Source organism: Cebus imitator, unplaced genomic scaffold (genome assembly GCF_001604975.1).
Source record: "Cebus imitator isolate Cc_AM_T3 unplaced genomic scaffold, Cebus_imitator-1.0 Scaffold18, whole genome shotgun sequence".
Taxonomy (NCBI): Eukaryota; Metazoa; Chordata; class Mammalia; order Primates; family Cebidae; genus Cebus; species Cebus imitator.
Genome location: NW_016107333.1, coordinates 14251300 through 14267959, shown reverse-complemented (window position 1 = coordinate 14267959; position 16660 = coordinate 14251300). Strand labels below are relative to the sequence as shown.

The following is a 16660-nucleotide window of genomic DNA, read 5'->3' as shown; positions in this document are numbered from 1 at the left end:
AAAGATGTCAAGTACTGAACTAAGCACTTGATGTGCATTACTGTATTTATTCTTCATCAAAGTTCTACAAAGTGAGCTCTATTGCCATTCCTATTTGTGAATGAGGAAACTAGAACACTGAGAAGTAGAATAATTTGTACAGAGCCTGACAGTCAGTAAAAATAGCGAGGACAAGTCTTAGAGTGGTAAATGAGTCACTTCTCTGGGCTACATTCATCAAATGACCCAGCTGTACTAAGTGGTCACTGAAATATAAATATACATAATTAAAATATATAATTATTAAAATTTATCATGGACAGCAATAACAGATAATGTGTAAGAGGGTTGGTGAAACTATAATTAACTGTTCTTTTCTTATAAAATGTATCCTTTCTAAAATAATGTTATTTGTTCAATTAGCTAACATTGCAAAACAAGAAAAGATACTGCGATAAAACTAAGGTTCATAAAATTGTTAGATTTTGTGAGATTTTCTTAACAGAGAAGTGCAATGATATAAACATGTTCAAAAAGGGTTAACGTGGTCCTGGTAGTGATGTGCAGAACAGATTTTAGAGGGACTGAATTAAAATAAGAAAGAAGCACTAAAAGATGAATGAAATAATGAAGTACAGCAGACACCTCCCCCTTGATGCCTGACCTTTGCTTGGCTTCCAGGACTCCACACTTGGTTTTCCTTTTACTTCTTGTCTTCAATCTCTTTATATTGGTATGGCCGGGGGTTCACTCTTTGAACTGCTCCTCTTTTCTGTCTACCCTTGTTTCTTAATGATACCATCCAGCCGCCTAGTTTCATCACATGACTACTCTCATATCCCTCTCCTGCCCAGACGTCTTCCCCAAACTCCAGATTCGTACATCTGATTACTCAACAATTCTCTCCATATACGCTAAATACCTTACCTCAGCATGCCTCGAACTGATCTCCCACTTGCCCCAAGCCTCCACCACTCACAGCCTTCCCCAACTCAGTGATGTCAACTCTGTCCTTTCAATTGCTCAGCTAATACCTTAAAGTCATGTTTTATTTTTCTCTTTATGGACTATTGTTAACTCCTCCTTCAGTACATGTCTGGATACTAACCACTTCTCACTGCATCAACCACTTCCACACTGGCCAAGCCACCTTCACCTCTCACTTGGTTACAGCAGTGGATGGCGCTGTCACTTTACCCCCTTATGATCTATTTCCAATGTAGCGGCCAGCATGAACCTTTAAAAACAGGGGTCACATTACATCACACCACTACTCCAAACTGTCCAATCGCTGTTAACTTCACTCAAGTCAAAGCCAAAGTCCCTGTAATGCCCTGGAAGTCTTTTCATGATCTACCCACTCACCTCTTAGCTGTTTGACCCATCCTTTTACTCTCCATGGATCCCTGTGCTCCAGCCACACAAAGCCTCCTGCTGTCTATCAAGCATACCAGGTACACTCCTGGAAACCTTAGGGCATTTGCTCTAGCTGTTCCTTCTGTGAATGCTCTTCCCCCAGAGAGCCATTCCTTCACCTCCTTCAAGTCTCTGCTTAAATCTCACCTTTCTTGATCACCCTATTTAATATTGCAATCTACCTTCCATTCCCCTACTTCATATTTCCAATTTGTTTTACACACTCCACTTGGTTTTTCCATAGCACACATTGTCTTCTGAAATACTAGATCATTTACTTATTTACTGTGGTCACTGTTTATTACCTAGCTCCTACCATGGCATTCTGTTCATGTTGCTTACAACAACAGTTCCAAAAGTATGGTCCCTGGGCCATCAGCATCACCCAGGAACTTGTTAGAAATGCAAATTCCCAGCCCCAAATTCAGACCTAGTGAATCATAAACTCTGGCAGTGGGACCTAGCCATCTGCTTAACCAGCACTCCAAGTCATTCCTATGTGCACTCAAGTTTTAGAGTCACTAACCTGGGGCAATGCCTGGCAGAGTACGCACTCAAATAATGTGTTGAATTAATTTAAAAATTCTCTTTTCCTGATAATTTCCTTCTACCCACAGAGAAGGACGCCCAGCAGTTGTACTAGACTACAGCATGGTTGATAGGGCCAGAGTGAGTGCCTGACTCAAGCTGGGTGTTTTAGAGCCTCCCCTGCAAAGCAAGAAGGGCCCCCTTTCAAAGTTTCGTTCTGATGTTAAGACTGATGACACTCCACAAGCAGGAGAATTTTAGAGAAAGTATACTGCTTATACAAGGGACTTCTGGGGAGCGCTTGGCAGGCACAAGTCTGTCTGAACTGGCTTGGGCAAAGCAGAAGGAGAAAGCAGGTTGGACTTTCATAGGAGTTGAGAGATAGGACTGGGGAAAGTGCACGCTGGCTGGGAGGTTTAAATTTCCTGCTACCACCAAATAAGAAGGTGAGCTCACAGGCCTTCTTATAATCCTGCCCAGATGTGGGGACAAGGCAAAAAGAAGGTTCAGGTTTAAAAACAAGTCACAGCTGGGTACCACGGCTGATGCCTATAATTCTAGCACTTTGTGAGACCAAGGTGGGCAGACCACCTAAAGTGAGGAGTTCAAGACCAGCCTGGCCAACATGATGAAACCCTACCTCTACTAAACATACAAAAATCAGCCAGGTGTGGTGGCGCAGGCCTGTAATCCCAGCTACACAGAAGGCTGAGGCAGGAGAATCACTTGAACTCGGGAGGCAGAAGTTGCAGTGAGCTGAGACTGTACCACTGCACTCCACCACTCCTGGGCGACAGAGTGAGACTCTGTCTCAAAGAAAGTAAATAAATAAATAAAAACAAGTTACAAGCCGGTTGTCAAACATCACAAATAAGATCAGTGGCATTCCAGCCTGGGTGACAGAGTGAGACCATCTAAAAAAAAAAAAAAAAAAAAAAAGATCAGACGCTTTATTATGCTGGGTGGGCCAATCACATTCTCTTTCCCAGGAATTTGGAACCACATTTAGGAGCCAGTCAGCTATTCTCTGTTTATAGCTGAAATTGAGGAATATATAAAAACTCAGGAACTGCCATCTTTCCTCCAAAGGTGGAGAAGTAACAAAAGCCAATCTTTAGAGAAATACAAGAAAGCAAACATACCAGAAAGAACTAGAGGTATGAGACCTAGAGCTGCCTGTACTCCGCTGCATTGACAGCGCCTAGCTGCATTACCCCAAGCTAGGCTGCTTCCATGACTTGCAAACAGGGTCTTAACTGAAACCCTAAGGCAGAATTAGCTAAACAAGTGCTACTGTCATGGTAATGAGATTGATAAAAGGCATATTTTAAAGGATGAAATGATTATATCTAGCATATAACCTGGCACAAGATAAACACTGACTAAATGATTCATCCATAAATAGATGAGTGGAAAGAGCGGTAATCTTCAGTTAGAGGATGAGAGGGAAAAGAAGAGTTAAAAAGAGCTTTAAAATTGGAGATGATTTCTTTACCTGAAACTTTTTTTTTTTTGAGACAGGTACTCACTGTGTCACCCAGGCTGGCACCTCCCGGGCCCAACCAATCCTCCCACCTCAGCCTTCCAAGTCACTGGGATTACAGGTGCATGCCACCATGTCTAGTTAATTTTTGTATTTTTAATAGAGTTGGGGTTTCACCATGTTGTCCAGGCTGGTCTTGAATTCTGAGCTCAAGTAATCCGCCTGCCTCAGTCTCCTGAAGTGCTGGGATTACAGGCGTGAGCCATCACACCAGGCCTATTTTTTTTTTTAAATAAAAAATAAAAGAGACAAAAGGCAAACCATTATCAAAGTGCTTTTGGTTAATAATGGGTTTTAATGAATTTGCATACAGTGACAGGTATGGTGGTTCACGCTTGTAATCCCAGCACTTTGGGAGGCTGAGGTGGGTGAATCATGAGGTCAGGAATTCAAGACCAGCCTGGCCAAGATGGGGAAACCCTGTCTATACTAAAAATACAAAAAATTAGCTGGGTGTGGTGGTGGGTGACTGTAATCCAGCTACTCGGGAGGCTGAGGCAGAGAATTGCTTGAACCTGGGAGGTGGAGGTTGCAGTGAGCTAAGATCGCACTACAGCACTCCAGTCTGGGCAACAGAGCAAGACTCCATCTCAAAAAAAAAAAAAAAGAATTCACATACAAAGTGAGAGATGTGTGAACTTCATTTCCTTTTTACCTTTCACCATCGTGATTGCTGACAAAGCATTCATGTTCCAACATCAAACTCTACTGCCAATATAAATCATGGAGATCTGCTAATTAATACGAACACAGGGAGAGAATAAAAAGAAAATTGATAGAGAAAGATAAAGACAGTGAAAGGGAAGGAAGATGGTTAAAGAGGAGAGGAGCTCTCTAAGGAGCAGAGGGTCACTTAATAGATTGGAGAAACGCAGGCTCTGGAAGACTTGGCACATGTTAGATGTCCAATACATGACTTCCTGGAACCTGGACAGAGCTGTTGAAAGGCATGAGCTGGTCCAAGATTCAAGCTTGACATCTGCTACCTGAGCAACTCTGAGTACATTTCTTAACCTCCCTGAGACACCCTTTTAGGAATACCATGGGATTGGTAAAGAAAAGATTAAATTAACCTGTTCCCTCAACTCTAAAATGAAAGTAATCATACTACCTCATGGAGTTATTGTAATAAGTGGGATAATAAATTTTAAATGTCTGGTACACAGTAGTTTTTAAATAAATGACATTTCTCCTTTCCTTATCTCAGTAAGGCATTGTGTCCACTCACTATTTGATTTAGTAGTCCAACAATTCACCAGAATATTGCATTTTATCTTACACCTATTTTACAGATAGGAAAATTGAGGCCAAACAATTGGCCTAAAATCAGTCTCCAAGGTCAAGATCAGAATCCTGCTCACAGATTTCTACTTTTCTATATTTATATCATATTATCTAGTCATTTTCTACTTAATGAGGAGGAATAAAAAGACATAGTCTGAAAACAAGAGAAAAATAGCCTTAGAAAATGTATAATTCAAAAAGGTTGCTCAAAAAAAAAAAAAAAAATTCCAGATAGACCAAACTAATAGCCTTCTACATTTAGAGAAAACCTAGTAAAGATTCACTTGATTTTATTAATGTTTACAGAATAATGCTGAGTAAAAGTACAACCTAAAGTCCCAAAAGCCAAGTTAATCACAGCATTTAGTGAAATGTCTCCATGCTTTACTACCAGATATTAATAATAATATGTTTTAAGAAAAGAACTGTCCTGAAACTAGAAACTAGCCACTCTCAGGAAAATTAGATTGCACTTACAAAATAGAGGTACATTAACTTGCTGAAGCTTAAAAGCTTAAACTTAAGTTGTAAATTAAGAAGGTTTAATAAGTGAGAAAGGTTTGCTTTAGCCACTTCACATTATGAGACAGAATGTTCATAAACCATCATAAATGAACTACAGAACTGCAAATATAGTGTCAGTAAAAAAACACAGGTCATTACTTCATGACACTTCTCATTATCCCAGCAGTATAGCTCTGACTTAGTTTTATTAACTTTCAATGAAAGTTCTGCCAGATTAAGCCCAAGAGTCAAACCACTCCCTGGAGAAAAATTAGGCCTTGATGAAATATTCAGTTCCTCACAATAACTCCATCACTGCAAATTAGGGAATATATTAGATTCCAAAGATATCAAAACATCAGAAAACCATGAGCCAGTATGACATGCTAAACCAATACTAGACAAATCCTAGTAATTCTCTCAATTTAATTTTCTTTGAAAAATATGATATGTAAATTGCCACTAAGATCTTAACTTATAATATTAATCAACTATTAAGAGAAAAATAGCATAACAAAATTTAGAAGAGCCATCAGCTCTACAGACAACAATAGGCTTAAAATTAGATCCTTGGGAGCTAGGTCAATAAGTCACTCTTTCCAGCATCCTCTTCACTGGTGATATGTTTTAAGTCAGGCAACAACTATTTCAGCAAAAGTATTTATTCATCAGTATATCCCTAACTAAAAATGATACTATTTATTCAGTGCCTACTGTGTGATAAGTGCTATCATTAAATATTTGCTAAGCATAATTCCATTTAATACTCATCATACCTCAGGAAGTAGCTACTACTATTACCCCTGCTTCACAGATGAAAATTACTTGTCCACTATCACACGGCTACTCTGAGGAGCTGGAATTTGAACTCAGGTCTGTCTGCCTCTACTGACCCAGTTTTACTTTTATAAATTTATCCAAAGAAAGTAATGATGGATGTAGATAAAGATTTATATACAAAGATATGCAGCATAGCTTTGTTTATAATAGCAAAAGACTAGAAAACATCTAGATGTTTAGCAATGGAGAATTATTAGCAAACTATCATATAGCCATAAGATTCAATACCATGGAACCATTCAAAATTGCTCTTGAAGAATACTTAACGGAATAGAGAAATGTCAATTATATGTTAAGTGAAAATATCAGGATGTAAAATAATACATATACTATGATTAAAATTATATGTTGTACATAAGTTCATATACATATGTGTATGCATGTATATATATATATATATGTACTAATTAGATCAACAGGCATATATATACACAAAAATAAAAGAATATCTCTGGATTAGGGTTTCTCAGTCTTGACACCACCGACATTTTATGCTGGATAATTCTCTGCTATGGGGGCTATCATGAACATTGTAGGGTGTTTATCAGACTCCCTGGCCTCTACTCACTAGATGTCAGTAGCACCCTTCTGGTTTGTGACAACCAAAAATTTCTCTAGACATTGACAAAATTGCCCCAGGGTAAGAACTCTGCTACTCTGGATGACAGGATAACACGTACATTTATTTCTTCTTCGTGCATTTCAGTATTTTTCAGCATTTCTAAAATTAATATATATGTGTTACATTTGTAATCCAGGAAAAAAAATGTTATTGTCAAAAAGCAAATTCACTGAGAAGGAATGATTCCTATTTTATAAGACAAAACAGTAGTAATGGAAAATACATGTTAAAGGAGGTTTAGAATATCTGCTGTGATTTTTATTTCCATCAAAAATTACTTCGTAACTGCTTAAGAGAAACATAGCAGAAAAATGAGCAGAAATCTCTTCTACCTGTGTGAGGAACATCCGAGCAGTAATAGTTGAAAGAGGTGGATAAATCAGAATTGGTTTAGTTGTCTCCCCAATAGCACCCCCAACAAGCTTTCCATTATTAGAATAGGCAGCAACTGCAAATACATATTTTTCATTGGTTTCTAAACCTTTCACTTCGAAAATGCTTTTACCGTCAGCTGGTATCTATTAAGAAAAATATATTTCAAGTTATACATGGAAAATTAAAATAACATGACTTTTTAAATACAATTAAGTAAACCTTCTATTTAAAAAAAAACACTTTTCTTAGTCACTGTTGAATTTTAGTTATGATTCAAGTAGAAATTAGAGAGATTCACCAAAACAATGACTTCATCAAAAAATTTAATTATCATAATAATTTAATATCATCATAATTATCATAGTAAGATCTCCTGACATTGAATTTGACATACCGCTTCTCCTGAATTTGGGAGATGATTATTGTTTAGCCGTACTTTTCCATAACTTCCTTCTGCTTTGCAACCCAAAATGCAGTACCAAGAGACCTGCAGAGGAGAGAAATGACCCTGTTTAAAAGGCATTCTTTAATATCAATGTAGCAAAAGAAAACTTTTCTAAATAAAAATCTAACTATTCAAGTTTTAAAACATGAAATTCAAGTTTACAAATATATTTAGGTTTAATTTTTAAAAAGTAAAAGTAACCTTAGCTAGTTTACCGGGACAATCGAGACTAAAATATTATTCACTATTAATTATTTTAACCACCATTAATTGAACAGTTCCTACTGCTAAGTACTGTTAAGAAATTTACAGATATTTTCTAATATGTACAACTCTATGAGATGGGGTTACTATTGTCATTTTGCTTCACAGGAAATGGAGGTACAGAGATGTTAAATAATTTTGCCCAACATCAGACAGACACTGGCTGGGGTTGACTCCTAAAATGACTTAGTCTTCGTGGAAAAAAAGAAGGCCAACACTCAAATGATTTTCATATTTTATATGATAACGTATGACACAAAAAGCAAGTGGTAAGAGAAGCAAGTCATTAAAATCTAATATTTTAAATAAAATGTAAAAATACATATGAAAAAGCCTGGAAGAAAACACCCCTAAATAAGAACAGCAGTAGGATTTGGATGATAAAATGGTAAGATGACAGGTAGTTAATGGGTCAATTTTTTCTCCAATTTATACATTTTCTGAAACATTATATCTAGTTTGTTATATTTTGAATATAAAAATTAGACATAAATCAAACACAAAATGTAAATCCCAAAGCAACAACTCAACTTAATCTTGAGTAAACGCTTAGACAATGATCCTTTTGCCAAGGTGTCAAGATAATGACAATTCATTATTGGAATGAACTTTTCTCCCTATAGAGAAAAAGGGAGGTAGGTGACACCTGAGGGTGTAGTATTATGAACGAGCCATACTACTGGGGGTTGTAGGGGTCATGGCTATGTCATTACCTTCTTCCCAGAGGCAACTCCTAAACAACAAGGCAAGCTAGAAAGAAGGAAAAATGCCACTGTCTCTAAGAAGCAACTACCTCTTACAGCTTGTGTCTGCTACTCCTTCCTCCAGGTCAACAGGAAAATACTAACGATGTCCAATTAACACAAGTGGTTCTCAACCCTGACTGTGCTCCAGAATCACTTCTTTGAAATACAAATTTGGGCAGAATCAACCATTTTCATAAATTACAGATACCCAATCCTGTCTAACTTCAATGAATTAGAATTTCTGGTGCAAGTGTCTAAATCTTTGTATTTCCAAAGGAGTATTTCTCAACTGATTGTGATATGCACAACTGATTAAAAAGCACTAGTCAAAGGCAGAACAGGAAAAAGGGAACACAGAAGGAACCTGGAAGCTGGAGGGCAGGGTTTAAAAAAAAAAAAGAAAAATCAGATGAATCTCAGAAAAAAAATATGCAAAACTAACTTCCTTTGATTTCTCATGCAAAAAGATATCATTTTCAAAGAAGAAAAACAGCAGAAAGACTATGTGCTATAACTTACATCATTATTGCTCCAAGTTCTATTATATAAACCAGAATTTGGAGGATAAAATTCTCTCTAAAAGCATTTTTACAAGCTAACTTTATATTTTTATTTTGTTCCACAGACGAAGACATCTTATTTGTGTAACTCTAAGAAACAATCTGTAATTAGAATCTACATAAGGGTAAAGATATCATGAACAAATCAGCACTAACTTTAGAAGAGTTTACACGTAATGTAAATAACATTAGAATTTTCAACTATAAAAGTAGATTTTAATGAAATGAATGCCTCAACAAGAGATTTTGAGAAAACAAAAGATGGCTGAAGCCTCGAACCAGAAAACTTATTTAAGCCCATAGCACCATCTAGTGTTGAGAAGGTAACAGATGGTAATAATTTCCTGGAATTCTTAATATGCATAATACATACAAACTTCCTATAATGTGCTCATTGATGAGTCTTAAAACTACAGGCCAAATATGAGACTCTTCTATCTTCCTACTTCCAAGTATTATGAAATAAAATAATCACTAAATTGAAGTATATAAAGAATAAAATTTTGGTTAAAGAAACCCAAATATTTGAATAAAAGCAAACAAAAACACTTGGTAAATCACATGATCTTAATTCTGTACTAATTTTCCAAAATCAATGAAGTTCTGTTCTTAAACAGATTTCAAAAATCCAAAGTTTAATTTTAAAAGCACTAGCAATAGCAATAATGCATTTATCACAGAATGGTTAGGTACAAAATGAATGTCACTTCTATTCCCCTACTCTCCCAATTATAAAGCATTATGAAGGTTGTTATCAGTTGTCACTGATGTCCATTTGCCAATCGTCTGAAGTTCCTCAAAGAATGCAAGCACATTTAATCCATATTATCTTTATGCCTCAATTACCTCAAACAGAGCTTGACAGATTATAGGCTCTCAATAAATGCTCATTGGACAGAATCCACACACACACAAAAAAAATCACCAAATAATGTAATCACAGTCTATCACTTCATTCCTTTTTTTTTTTTTTTTTTTTAAAGACAGAATCTCACTCTGTCACCCAGGCTGGAGTACAGTGGTGTGATCTCAGCTCACTCCAACCTCTGCCTCCCAGGTTCAAACGATTCTCCTGCCTCAGCCTCCTAAGTAGCTGGGATTACAGGTGCCCACCACAACGCCTGGCTAATTTTTTGTATTTTTAGTAGAGACAGAGTTTCACCATGTTGGCCAAGATGATCTCAAACCCCTGACCTCAGGTAATCCACCTACCTCATCCTCCCAAAGTACTGGGATTACAAGTTTTTGAGTAAGCTTTACTACTTATGTTTAAAACAAGAAGTGGAAAGATATCAGTTAATATGCCAAAAATATGATACATTATCTCATTTAATTTTCAAAGAAAAAAAACTTTCCAAATTAAAAAAAAAAAAAAACTCAGAAAATATATTTAACTTTCCTAAGGTCAGACTTCCAGAAAAGGTTGGAGCTAGAATTATAAACCTAAATCTGACTCCAAAGCCTGTATTCTCTCTACTATACCAAGTTGACATAACTTCAAGCAGGACATCCTAAAGAGAATCAAAGATAAAACTTTATTTTTATATAACATCAAAGAGCATGTTGTTGATCATCTTAAAGAGGAAAGTGTAGTTTGTAAAATATAAATTAGGTAGAACCAAATTCTTGTGAAGAAACTTAATTTCAAGTTTCAGTCACATACAGGCCAAGTTCTGAGGCATCAGAGATGGGAGAAAAAGCTCATCCTCCAATAAACACACAAAGATGTACGGTTTATAATATGGTTGGAGTTCCTATGTTTGCATTGAAAGAATCTACATTTAATTGGAAAGACTTTGGGCAGAACCTCTAGACTCATCACCTCCAAATTTCCACACTCTGCTGCTTCATATCTGTCACTGTCTCTGAAAGCAACTTCTACCCTCTTCAAATGTCTGATTCCACTATAAGTAAGACTTCAATCTTGAGCATACGAGGATGTCAGCGTATGGTGTGTCATGGTGACAAGGATACTCACAAGGAGGTGCTTCTCTACTGTTTCTTCTAACAGTATATTTAGGCATAGCAATGCTATACAGAACATATCATAAATATAACAGCATCAGGGGTAATATGTCATGAAGAAACAAAGTATAAATAAGACTTGGAATATTAATCCAGTGTTCAGTGTTTATAAATATGACTATCCAGTTCCTGAAAGCAATCAAAGTATGAACCATAGTAGGCATAAAAGTACTTATGTTGTTTTGCATGAGGCAAAAATCATACTGGACACCATACCTTAACCTCTGAAGTAAATGGAGCAGGTTTGAGTGTCACAGAACAGTGAGTTCGAGACAGCAGGATAGGTGGAGGAGGGACTCTGCTTTTCTTTCTTTTTGAACTTTCCAAATATTTCTGATAGGAATACAGGGCATTTTGTTCAGCTTCAATCCTCTCAATTAAAGAATATGCTTCCTATAATGAAATATGAAAATAGAAAAATACATGTCAAGAGCTTGAACTCTATTCACGTTTATAGAATTCTATAATTCAATATTATCTTTTCATATGTATTTTTTGAGCCTCAGAGGCTCAAATATATACATGTCTGTTTCAACTATTTAATGATTTTGCAAAAGTGAAAGATGCCTACTAAATAAGGTTAATCATGATCACCAATGGCATCATATTTATATATCTTATATGTTTATCATTATTATTATACATGAATATGAGACATTATATTTTGAATTGAATATTCTAAGTATCTACCATCATATTTCATTGTCCTTAAAAGTTTATAACACCATCATCATTTATGCTGATGAATTATACATACACCCTAATTCAACTGAAGCGTGACTCTCAAATATTGGTATATGTGGTTTATGAAATAAGTATTATTGAGAGTTTCTTTCTATCAGCAAGAAGAAATAAAATAGAAAAAACACATTCTGTGAAACTGATGGAAAGGCAACCACTTTGTTAAAAGATTATACACAGAGAGATAACACATAAAACAAAGGAGAAATATAAAAATCTGGCCTAAATAACATTTCAAAAGTAGGGCTAAATATGTAAGCAATAATAATGCATGTAAATGGGTTACACTTTCTTTTAAATTAAATTAAAAGGCAAAGACTCTCTGAGTTCTAAGTAAAAACCCATGTAAAGATTAAAATTAAGTGAAAGAATAGTCATTTCAACAAATGGTGCTGGGACAATCAAACATTACATGCAAAAGAATAAAGCTGGACTCCTATTTCACACTATAGACAAATAGTAACTTAAAATGAATAATACATTCAAATGTAAGAGCTAAGATTATAAAACTCTCAGAAGAAAATATATGACCAAATCTTTGTGACCTCGAGTTAGGTAGTGGTGTTTGGAAGATTTAATGCAATGATGCATTTAAAATGCTTAGTGTTTTGAACAGAGTAAGCAGTCAATAAATGTTAGACATTACAATCACGATTACTACTACTATTCTTTCTTTCACTTTAAGCACTCTGGAACATTCTGTTTTGTCATATCAGGACTATCAGGACTATTATTATTAATCTTTCACTTTAAGTGTTCTGGAACACAGAAAGCACAATGACAAGAGAAAAAGTAGGTAAGTTTGACTTTATCAGAATCAAAAACTTTTGTGTTTCAAAGGATACCATCAAGAAAGTGAAAAGACAGCCTACAGAATAGGAGAAAGTGTTTTCAAAATCAAATGTCTGATAAAAGGCTTGCATTCAGCATTATATGCAATGTTATAACTGAGAATTGTTATAACTCAATAATAAAAAGGCAAATAACTCCTTTTAAATATGGGCAAATAATTTGAATAGACATTTCTCCAGAAAAGACACAAACACCCAGTAAGCACATGAAAAGTTGTTCAACATCATTAGTCATTAGCAAATTAACTCAAAAAGCAAGAAACCAAAACACAGAAACAATAATGGAAGAAACTGGAAACATTATCCAAAAATTATTTCATGTAAAAGTGCCAGGCTCAAATGAGTTCATAAACAAAATATTTTAATTCCAAAGATCTGATCATTCCTATGCCATTTTAAATGTTTCCAAATACAGAGAGGAACAGATATCTTCTCAAATAATTTTATAAAACTATTATAACTTTGATAACAATCTGAAAAATGGCTACACATAAAAACACAGACCAGCTGTTTTATAGAACAGGACTCCCTGGAAGGGCAACAAAAAATGTGAGAGTTTCGATGAGGAAGAGGACAGAGCCATAAAAGATAAGGGGATTTCCCTAAGAGGCTGTGGAAAAACTTTGAGGGGAGAAAGTCCTACTAGAACAGAAAGGAGATTAAAAGCTATTATATTTTGACCATTAAATATTAATGTGTCTTCACTTGCATCACAGCTGTAGAGACCGAGATATTTCATGTTACATAAGAACAGATAAAATCAGCCTAAGGAAAAATTATGCAACACAGGGAAAAGAGACCAATGCCCCACTACCCCTGGAAATTTGGAGACATATCCTTCTTTGGGATTATGTTCGGAGCCTGTAAAATATACTGGCAACACTGGCCCACTGACCCTGATATTCAAGCTAACTGCCTTGGACCCCCATATCAACTGACTAGCCAACCTCTCTGGGCTCCAAATTTGATCTCAAAATTTGTCTTGGTAGTTCCTGCTTCAGTGAACCAGTTGGACACTAGCACCTTCTGACTTAATTCTTGCATCTTCTTTTTTTACAGATATATTTGTAAGAATTACAAATACTTTTCTTACATTTTACAGATATAAATGCAAATATCCTAAATAAAACACATAGAATACTAATACATTTATTCTAACAATATATCAATGAATATAATGCATCTTCTTTCTGCAAATCAATGAATCCAACTGGGGTAAAACATATTATGTTCTGCCATGACTATAACATAGACATTTCTTACCTGGGCTGTTGATCAGTATCACCTATGGAGTTTATTGAAAAATAAGAATGGTCCATTTCTACCCCAAAATAAAAATCTCCAGGAGTGGGGCTTGAACATCTATATTATTTACAAACACCAAGGATAATTCCAAAGTAGGGCAAGAATTGGGAACTACTGATTCAGGTGAGTAAATCTCCTTTTCCCTCTCGCCTTTCTCCCAGTCTCTCCCTAGTCTCTTCAACCTCCAGTCTTCTAGTTCTTCAATGGTTCCTCTAATAGTTGCCAGATAAAGTGCAAGCTTTTCCAAAGCCCTTTTCACTTTGATCATGACTACATTTTCTAGACTTATCCCACTTTCTACTGTTTCCCTCTCTCATACCTATCTCTCTGTCCAACCGAACCTCTGAAACTATTAAAAACAAATCACTCATTTCCTAAAATGCTGTTATTTCATGCCTCAGAATCGCCCATGCAATTCCCTCTTCCTGGAGCATCTTATGTCCTCTTTGCTTTAAGACCCACACATATATCACCTCTTCTGACAACTTCCAAGAGAGCCCAGGTACTTACATAAGCCATTTCTTTCATTATATAGTATCTTTATTTTACCAGGTATTATACAATATGCTACCTCTGTACTTGACTGTCCATACCCTCTAAACGTTGAGTGTATTGGCAGGAAGAACAGTGCTTTGTTTATCTCTTTAAGTTCAATCAATGTGTTTGGAATATAAGACACATGAAATGATGAAAAAGAAGGGTGATCTTTATTATATCTTTTAAGATAGCATGTTCAAAATGTTCTCATTGGCTCTTGATCAATTTTACTTTAGATCCCTAACTCAGATCCCATGGCCCCATTTGAAATAAGTTAACAGAAGTATTAAAGTTTCAAGTGAAAGGTAACAAAGGAAAAGTTTATAACAAAGCCCTTGATTTAGGTAAATCAGATAAATTTCCTAACAGAATTCAAGGCAAGCCCTAACGCTAGTTAAAAACTGGAATCCTAATTTAAGTAAGCCAATTTATTGAGCTGCTAATAAGATTCTGTTTATGAAAAAGTGCCTGGGGCTTTTAAGGGGTTTTTCAACTAGAAAAAAAGAAATAACATCAGAAAATCCCCCAAAACATCAAGAAGGAAAAATTCCCCTGAAACCAATTCTACTTAGTCATGAGAAAGTATTACCAATATGGACCTGAATGTTGTCTATAATAGCAATGCTCTAGGATACTAAACTGTTACAATTGCAAAACATAGACAAACCATTCTCTAATCAGAGATCAAGAAATAGGCTTTCCATGACATATCAGATAATCAAAAATAACTATATAATCACATCTTGCATTGTCTAGCACAGTACCTCAAAAACTATAAAGGTTTAGAAACTTTGAAAGAAGATATGAGCCTTTACCTATCACAGGGACTCGGCCAAGGAATCTCAATGGAAAGGGATTTGCACACCAACTCACAATGAAAATAAATTCTAAGTGTTCTTTCAATGGTGGTTTGCATTGCAATATGCCACAAAAACCACTGTACTGAAGTCCAAAGTATTTTTGTCTGAATGTAAATTTCTTTGCATATAGTTTCCATTAGAGAAAATGAAACCTGCCTCTCTTCCAAAGTTACTCAAAGCTTATAAGTACAGATCGATGTTAAATACATTTGACACAGGCTTAGCGCCCACCGTGCAGCAAAACACTAATGGAAAGATGCAGTGCAATCTTGAGGGTGTGAATAAGACATATGTAAACAACTATCACAGGACTGGAATGAGAAAGTGCCATATTTCCTACATATCTGGTAGACCCCCTGAGGTATATTCTGGGTTCTCAACATTATAATGTACATTGTAGAAAATGATGAAAAGTAGATTAAGTCACATCCAGGAATCTTGAGAAGGAATATTGCTTAGAATAAAATATACAAGTAATAAGATAAATCTAAAAGAAAACAGAAAGAAATGTGTAGTCTGATGGAGGAAAATATATCTAAAGCACCAAAAAGTTCAAAAAGAATGTCCCGGAGTGCTTAAAGTGAAAGAGAAATAATAATAGTTCTGATATGACAAAACTGAATGAAAAACAGTAATAATAATAATAGTGGTTAACATTTATTGACTGCTTACTCTGTTCCAAACACTAAGCATTTTATATACATCATTACATTGAATCTTCCCAAGAACCCCTGTTTCACAGATGAAGAAATTAAAACTTAAGAAAGGATAAATAACTTGACAGGTCATACGGCCAATCAGTGGTAGAACCAGAACTCTAATCCAAGACCCTTATGCTCCTAACCACTATGCTATCTTGTCTTAACAAAAAACCCAGTTAAAAGAAGTTTGGAAAGGCAACTTAGATGAACTTTCCTATGCAAAAGCCTTAAATCACTTAAAGGAAAAAAAGTCTAGGCTGGGAGTGGTGACTCATGTCTGTATTCCCAGCATTTTGGGAAGCCGAGGCAGATGGATCACGAGGTCAGGAGTTTCAGACCAGCCTGGCCAATATGGTGAAACCCCATCCCTACTAAAAATTAGCTGGGCATGGTAGCATGCGCCTGTAGTTCCAGCTACTTGGGAGGCTGAGGCAGAAGAATCATTTGAACCCAGGAGGCGGAGGTTGCAGTGAGCTGAGATTGCACCACTGCACTCCAGCCTGGGCGACAGAGCAAGACTCCATTTCACAAAAA

General features: G+C 35.9%; 1 protein-coding gene across 1 annotated transcript in view; it reads right to left on the bottom strand.

The window, feature by feature from the left end:
- The window catches only part of CFAP54 (cilia and flagella associated protein 54), a 361147-nt gene that overhangs the window by 270384 nt on the left and 74103 nt on the right, over window positions 1-16660 (bottom strand). Inside the window, exons 20-22 of the mRNA XM_017511466.2 lie at window positions 11348-11524; window positions 7486-7578; window positions 7049-7234 (exon numbers count right to left, since the gene is read on the bottom strand). Of these exons, the coding sequence (XP_017366955.1) occupies window positions 7049-7234; window positions 7486-7578; window positions 11348-11524 (456 nt within the window). The remainder of the gene's footprint in view (window positions 1-7048; window positions 7235-7485; window positions 7579-11347; window positions 11525-16660) is intronic.